The sequence below is a fragment of the Pistacia vera genome, unplaced genomic scaffold (assembly GCF_008641045.1).
Source record: "Pistacia vera cultivar Batoury unplaced genomic scaffold, PisVer_v2 Contig31, whole genome shotgun sequence".
Classification (NCBI taxonomy): domain Eukaryota; kingdom Viridiplantae; phylum Streptophyta; class Magnoliopsida; order Sapindales; family Anacardiaceae; genus Pistacia; species Pistacia vera.
The window spans coordinates 343166-351243 of record NW_022196124.1 but is presented as its reverse complement, the minus strand read 5'-3'; the positions used below and the strand labels follow the sequence as shown (position 1 = coordinate 351243).

The window sequence follows — 8078 nt, the reverse complement described above, 5'->3', positions numbered from 1 at the left end:
TTCTCACAAGAACAGGGCTGTAGTATAATTTCTCATACGTACTGTGGGTGGTTTTGTTATTTCACCAAATGCATAATGGAATTTCACAAAAGGAAAAGAACCAAATTATAAAATGAAATAGTTTTTTAATTCTTTGTAGCAGATATGGGTTGTAAGATTTGAGAATCTCGAGAATCAGCATCAGAAGCTGAAGTCATCCTCGGGAAAGTACAAAGATCAAAATGCCCCTGTATGAACAAAAAATTACTTTTAAACCTCTTAAAAGATCTCCCCAGTAAAGATTTGCAATAGTCTTGGTCCTCTTGGAACTGTTTGTGAACAAAACCGAGCAAGTCATCACTCAAATCTCTCCCTGTCACTCTCTTCGTAATAAAATCAACTGAAAGTTTTAAACTTTGCAAAGAAACGCTATCAAATTGTACAGTAAACAATCCGCGTTTCACAAATGAGTAGTAGCAGCACCAACATAGCAACACCTCCTCCAGAGGATGCATGGATTGATACATATAAAAAACTGCTTCCTCACTGGAAATCTCTTGCTTTAGCTCATCAGGTTCGCAAATTGAACTTGCCCTTTAGGTTTTATATCTTATTGTTCAAGTTTACTTATGATTCCTTACTGTAAATCATGTTTTAGGGCTTTGTTTTTGCTCGTCTTTTTGAAGTCTGCCGACTTCGAGTGAGAACCTATTAGATAATTTTTCTGGGAATTTGTGTTTTTGGTAAAGGGTATGGACTAATTAGTTTAAATTAGCTGAATTAAAACGCTTATGATTGTTGAATATTCAAGGTAAGCTGATTGAATTAGTTCAAGGATGTGTTTGTACAAATTTTGAAATTTTTGAGCTTATATTTATATTGGGTATGCTAATTTTATGCAAAGTTATGTTCTTGTTGTCATGGTTTGAATTAGTTGACTTTTTTTTTTTTTCTTTTTCTGGGTATTTGTAACCTTTTAACTATGTTGTTGTTTTGGTTGTTTAATATGTATGTCTTTTGTACAGTCATCGATACCTATTTCAATATCGAGAGTTAATCAGTTTGATGCTGCAAGATTGGACATTGAAATGTCGGCTATGTTAAAAGAACAGTTGGTTAAGGTCTTCTCTTTGATGAAGGTACCGTATTGTATTATTGAAGGCATTAATAGCGTAGCCATTGACTTGGAGTTCTTTTGGTCAATGTTTTTATTCTTGTTTCATTCTTTTATTGGGATTAGCCAGGAATGTTATTTCACTATGAACCGGAACTTGATGCGTTCCTTGAGTTTCTCATCTGGCGGTTCTCAATTTGGGTAGATAAGCCAACTCCGGGGAATGCTCTTATGAATTTGAGATATAGAGATGAACGTGCAATGGAGGCAAGAGCAAAAGGTAAGGTCTGACTTCTCGCTTGTGCTGCTACTTATGTGATTGACAATTTGTTTCTTCTAGTAGTTTTAATTAGTAGTTTTCATCTACTCTATATTGTTTATAATCCATAAGGATTGAGAAGTACAGGTTTCTAAAACCCTTCTTTGTTACAAATGCACTTTAGGACTGATTGAAGGTGCAAGTTTCATTATTCATTTTTAATGATCTACACCGTCATTCGAATTGCACAGTAACAAAAGTTTCTGGCTATGATTTTGTATAATGGATCCTGTTTCTGGTAGATGAAAGTACATGCACAAAGGTGTATCTCCAACACTTTGATAACTTCCACGAACAAATGTAATAGTGGGCATGAATGTTAAGTTATGTTGTTCTGCAAATTTTTTACTATGTATTGTAAGGTTGTTGAAATGATATTCTTGACAGTGATTTCAATCCTTGGGGACCATTTGAAAATTTCAAAGCTCAGTTGAATCGTAATTCTTTTGTGTGCTTCATTTTATGGAACTTTTCCTTTTTCCTTTTCCAAATCAAGATATGTAGTTGTTCTGAGGTCAAAATTGTAAAAGGCTTAAGGAGTGCTTGACATGGTGAATAGGAGTTCATTTGTTTTCAAATTCCAAAAGTGCAGAGCACATATATATTTCCATGATAACCTTTCATTCAGGCATTCCTTATCTCAGCTTCACCTTTTACCGACTTAAACTTAACTTGTTTTCCTACTTTTCGTGTTATTTTCCTGCAGTTAGAACAGGTTTGGAGGGACCTGGTCTTACAGTTGCTCAAAAGTTTTGGTATTGCGTCGCTACTGTTGGTGGCCAGTATATATGGTCCCGCCTACAGTCATTTTCTGCTTTTCGTAGATGGGGTGACTCTGAGCAGGTACCTCTTCAACCTGTCCTGTGACTACCATTCTCATTCCTGGAAGAATTTTGTTTCTAGGTGTGCTTGCATGCATATGCTTGTATGGATAGTGCTGTTGCTGGATTTAAGTGGGAACTAATTTTCTTTGTCTGTTATTCAGAGGCCATTGGCTCGACGAGCATGGATTTTAATACAACGTATTGAAGGAATTTACAAGGCTGCCTCATTTGCAAACCTACTGATATTTCTTTATACAGGAAGGTATGTTCTGAGATAATATTTTCTATCAAAATAAACAGGAGAAAAGGCATGAAGATATTCAATGTATAGGTTTCCTTAGAGAAAATAAGTACTGTAGGAACAAGAGAATAGTGGGAAAAAATTGCTATATAGCCAAATATGTTCAGACTTAGATGTTATTTGTAATTTAAGAATGGATGGCATCATTATGTGAAGTCAGGATAAAATTATTAGGACAGCTAATTATGTAGCATATAATTTATCCAGTTAACACAATCTGGAGACGACTATGCCAGTGGATTTTGAACTAGCATCAAATTTCTCAAGCTCTAGAAACTTCATCTTTAGTTTCTGTAGACTGATACAAGAAATAATATTTTTATCACTTATACTATTCTCTAGTGTTTCGGCTATTAAGATGGGGCTTTCGAATTCTAGAATGATTAAATAATGAATACTGTCTTGTTCTGATGCAGGTATAGGAACCTCATTGAAAGAGCTTTGAGAGCAAGGCTTGTCTATGGGACTCCTAACATGAATCGAGCTGTTAGCTTTGAGTACATGAATCGCCAGTTAGTGTGGAATGAATTTTCGGTAATTGTTTTTCCTCTGTTTTCACAAAATTAGCCGTTCTAATGCTGTGAACTTGTACTTGTTTCATTTAAAATTTATGTGCTCTGTGATAAACATGGAGGATTATTTTTTGGCTGATGTCCAAAAATACTAACAGGGTGAAACTTATATTGTGGATTATCTTTATTTAACTGGGAGTAATGATACGGATCTTTATACAAACAAACTCATACAAATTGATAATGGCAGGATGTCATTGGAAGAGTGAAAATTAAAATTAAATTAGACAAATCAATATAGATATGTGGCTCTGCAGCTTGATTACCACTTTAGTTTGTATCAGTAAGTTTATATATGTAGTATTATTCATTGAACTTATTGAAAGTCTTAAAAAGAACTTCATCAATCAATCTATTAGCTGGAAACAAAATTTTATGGAGTATGAGGCCCAGAAGTTTAATGTTTTGTTGGTTGAAAGAGAATATCCATATACAAAGCTTTTCCTCTTTTTTTAAGCATGAGTTAGAAGTAATAAGCTTGTTAAGACAACGTCTGGAAGATGGGTTTTTTTATTTTCCAGCTACCTTAAATTCCAAAGTCTATGAAACAGCTCCTCGTGCAGTCCTTCATATAGTTGTTGGCTGCATTCCTTCGTATACTTTTACTCACTTTGTCCTCTTTTTGGCTGCAGGAAATGTTGTTGTTACTTCTCCCTCTTCTTAACTCATCAACCTTTAAAAATATATTCTTCCCATTCTCAAAGGATAAATCTTCAAGCTCCACAGAAGATGACACTACTTGTCCGATTTGCCAAGCAAGTCCAACCACTCCATTTCTTGCCCTCCCTTGCCAACACAGGTATATTACTGAATATATGCTCTAGAAACCTGTTTACAAAATCTTTTGGACTAACATTGAAGGTGTTCTTCTGGGAAAAGCTAATTTTCATACAGCCCACATATGCTCTAAAAGCCTGTTTACAAAATCATAAGCCTCAGCTGAGGCCCTACTTCTGGTATATCTGGCTTAATGTATGTTTCCAAATGCAAGCCAACACAGACTGCAAAATAACTGCTGTTATTTGTGTTTTAACACATGATATGCAAAGAGGTTCTTTGGACAGCTCCATACTCTTGGAAATACAATTTCATGTTTGGTTGGTTAACAGGATAGGTTTATGCTTAAAATGTGATTCTTTCTCGCTGGCAGGTACTGTTATTACTGCCTTAGGACACGTTGTGCTGCAGCTGCATCATTCCGGTGTTCCAGATGCAGCGAGCCAGTAATTGCCATGCAGCGGCATGGTGTAGTCGACCATAAAGTTCCAAGTCAATGATACTTATTTAGAAAGAAGAAAAGTCATATCAACTTAGAGTACTGTATAAAAAAGAGCCTGATTATGGCAAACTACTTCGAAAGAGAAATTACGACCCATGTTCAAAACATTTTTTCCCCATTGGATGGGGGATCAATCATTCTTAATGAGGTGATTTCTTCCTCGTTTACAACAAAATATTTACAGCTTCATTGTCTTCTCTTTTTAATTTATCACTAGAGGCAAATTGCGACCTCTTCCCATTATGTAGTTGTTCTTTTCCTTGATCATATCTCATTTTACCTCTGAATTGATCTCATTGTTAGTGTTGATATGCCCTTTGTCTCAGACTGTTATGTGTTTTCCTAATGAACTGAGGCTACATGCTAGAAAGTGTCATGTTACTGGTTAGAATATGTTTGAGCTGGTTGGACGGATTTTGAGTGAGTCTTGAGTAGTATGATTCTAATCCAATGGTTGAAAACACTTTGGTAACATATATGTTATCTCTTGTGTCAAATTTGTGTCTTATATTATAACTAAATGGGGTTTGTTCTTTCTTCCCCAAAAGGAAAATTGTCATTGTTTTGGCAATAATTTACCATGCCTTCAGAAGTGGTCTTTGTACTGTTTTTGTAAATCGTTTAAAGTATTTTCTTTGCATTTTTAGCATTTAATTGAAAAGGATGAATATGTTATTGAATAAAAGTACTCCTTATATATAGGAGCAATCAATATTCATCTCCATGATCTATTCAAAATGGCTAAATTTTCATTTTTTATTTGGAAATGCTTTCCCACATGAAGCCTTGTCTTCTCTCCCTCAAAAAATTGGAATCCTTTCTGCTAATTGAAGGTTTCATTTTACACGTTAAATAAAAGATTTCTAAGCAAATTTTAGCCACATGACTTTTATTAATCTTTTACAAGGTCCAGTTACACTATAATTTTATTGACGGATTAACTGAATCACAATCCAACATAAATCTATTATAACCACTCAATTTGTGGTTGGATGACAAGAGTGTAGGTTATCTAAAGCTCTTATATTCGAGTCACAAAAAGTGGTTATATACCACATTTATAACTTACCTTATGATTTACTTGGTCCATTAGGTTTGTAGAGTGTTTAATGAACCTCAGAATTAGTTGAAGTACATGTAAGTTAGCACGAACACCTTGGTTACTAATATATATATATATATAAAAACAAAGAGTGAGATATCAATTACATCATGGTATAATAAATCCTTATTTTTTAAGAGTAAAGCATTGACCCTTTTTCATCTTGTGATTGACATAACATTGATGTTTGGAAGAAAATTAAGAAGAATTGAAGTAGTGAAGGCCACCCATCACCATCGATTACCAACTTGACCTTTTATTAATCTAGCTTTTTAGATAAATTAATCTAAATCTATTTGAAATACTTGCCTCTAGGCACTAGTCAATCAATAATCATGTATTCTATCCTCTTCACTAAACTTTTTTTCTTAAGTATACAAAGTATCACATGTAATGTTGTAGCTACAATCTATTAATTTTGGTGAATAAAGTGAGATGGTCCACTTTTTAATAATAAAAATACGAATTGTCTTTATCATTATTATTATATAAGACTAAGGTGTTAGGTGTTGAAATTCTCTCTTTTAAGGATATGGCTCTCTTTCACTTTTAAAGAGTGAAATCTTTTATTCAAAATGCTCTTCATATGCAATTTCTCATTCACCAAATTCATTGTATCAGCAACTATTCACTTTGAGATAAAAACAAGTTTTTATATTATTAAAATCTATCTTAACTATCTCTGGGCAATCGAGTGGTTCTATAGAGACTCTTGAGTTCGAGTCCCTCATCAGTTACTAATATGGTTAACCATCAGAACTTTTATTCTGCCAATAGTTCCAAAGTCCCGAGGGATTAGTTGAGGTGTGCTTACTCTACCGGGAGTTCCAAGGTTCTGAGAGATTAGTTGAGGTATGCTTACCCGGCTAGTAATTCCAAGGTTTCGGAGGAGTAGTTGAGATGGCCTTAAACTAGCCAAGATACCCCCGGCAATTAAAAAAAAAATTCAAAAAAAAATTCACTGTCTTTCTTTAACATACAATCAACTCTACTTCATCTACACTTGAACCTATGTTCAAGACCACTGTCCCCGCTTGCCCGACGATTTTCCAGTACGTAAGCTTCTACCTACGTCCGAAATCGTCAAGCAAGACACATGATTTCCTTCGCCCGACGGAAGCTCTGCGTTGAAGAAGGGTATAGATAATATCCTCGACCTAATAATATCCCAAGAAAATGTTATCCTCCCAAGCGCATTTTTATAAATACTAGAGCCTTGTATTGAGACTTGTTATTATTTGCCTACAATAAGTAATATGTGCAGATTCTTTTATGGTTTGATACTGCAATCTCTTCAGATGATAATACTTTCATGTTGAATTAGTGGGTCCATTTTAAGCCTCAAAAATACTACCTGAATCTGTGAAGCACTGTTTAGATGGATTATAGAGATTTTAGTTGAGTCAAAAAGATTCTCAATCTCATTATTGTTTTCTCTATTGTGTTGTTTTCAACTACCTGGGGAGCACGGCCTGCAAGTCTCTTTCTTCCAACAAATTCTATCCATGGTGTTTTTACACTAAATTCAAAGAATGGGGCTCACTGCTCCCTTCCTCGCTTTACAGCTTTCATGAAAATTAACCTTTCAATTACTTTTTAGACTACTTATATATCTCTTTCAATAGTTGAGATATATATACGTTATATTTTATCACAAATAAATTCTAAATTAATTACATGTTAGGTTAGTAGAACTTTCCTTCTTTTTAAAACCGTTAAACTAGCATCTAACTAATATTATTGTCTTCAAAACCCTAACTCTCGTTCTTGATTCATGGAAACATCTTTTCACAAATGTTTTGGTAGTTGGTTTTTTTTTTTTTTTTTTTTTTTTTAATCACTAAAGATGTCTGGGTCAGTTTGTGTGCATCTCAACTAGTCCCTCGAGACCCTGAAACTACCAACTGGGTAAAAACCCCAGTGACCATTTCTACTAATGTCTGAATCCTGAGGAAACTTAAACTCAAACGCTCATGAAACTCTTTTTACTCTTTTACTATCAAACTACCCAGTGGTGGATTTGGTAGGCAGTTGTTTCGTCTTTCATGAATTCAAGATTCAATATCTAACTAGGAAATACAAACTTACAAAGGGTGTTAGTCGATCAAAACAACAGAACGCATAATTATGGAAGTCCAAATCCTTACCCATCTAAGTGGAAACATTAAAGTGAAAAAAAGAAAGAAAGAAAGCAAGAGAATAATATATAAGAATAGAAAGGGAAAGTGGGGGTGCATAAACTGGTAATTAAATTGTTGATGAAGACAGGAGGAGCCTTGGGTTATTTTACTGAATTTGTGGGAGAGTACAAAATAGATTCTAAAATTTTGTTTGGAAGTTGAATTATTGCACAAGAGTAGAGAAAGCAAGATAACACCAATACTATATAATGAATTATTTTACATAAAAAGCCCTTACTCCAAAGACAATATAATCCCAAGGAAGTACCCTAAATTAAGGATTTGTAATAAGCTCTCTCCTTCAAATGCATTTATTTTTGGCCTGAAAAAAACACCCCACCAGCTTTTGCTACCCCACTTCATTATAAAGCAAAAGCAAAAGAATAAAATAAAGAATACTAAATAAAC

At 34.3% G+C, this 8078-nt stretch overlaps 1 protein-coding gene across 1 annotated transcript; it reads left to right on the top strand.

Moving 5' to 3' along the window:
* Window positions 1-307: 307 nt before the first annotated feature.
* Window positions 308-4563, top strand: LOC116136192 (peroxisome biogenesis protein 2). Its single transcript, XM_031421898.1, has 8 exons — window positions 308-553; window positions 1005-1118; window positions 1220-1373; window positions 2119-2255; window positions 2398-2498; window positions 2954-3071; window positions 3742-3908; window positions 4260-4563. The coding sequence occupies exons 1-8, from the start codon at window positions 446-448 to the stop codon at window positions 4384-4386; spliced, it is 1026 nt and encodes a 341-aa protein (XP_031277758.1). The 5' UTR covers window positions 308-445; the 3' UTR covers window positions 4387-4563.
* Window positions 4564-8078: the final 3515 nt, after the last annotated feature.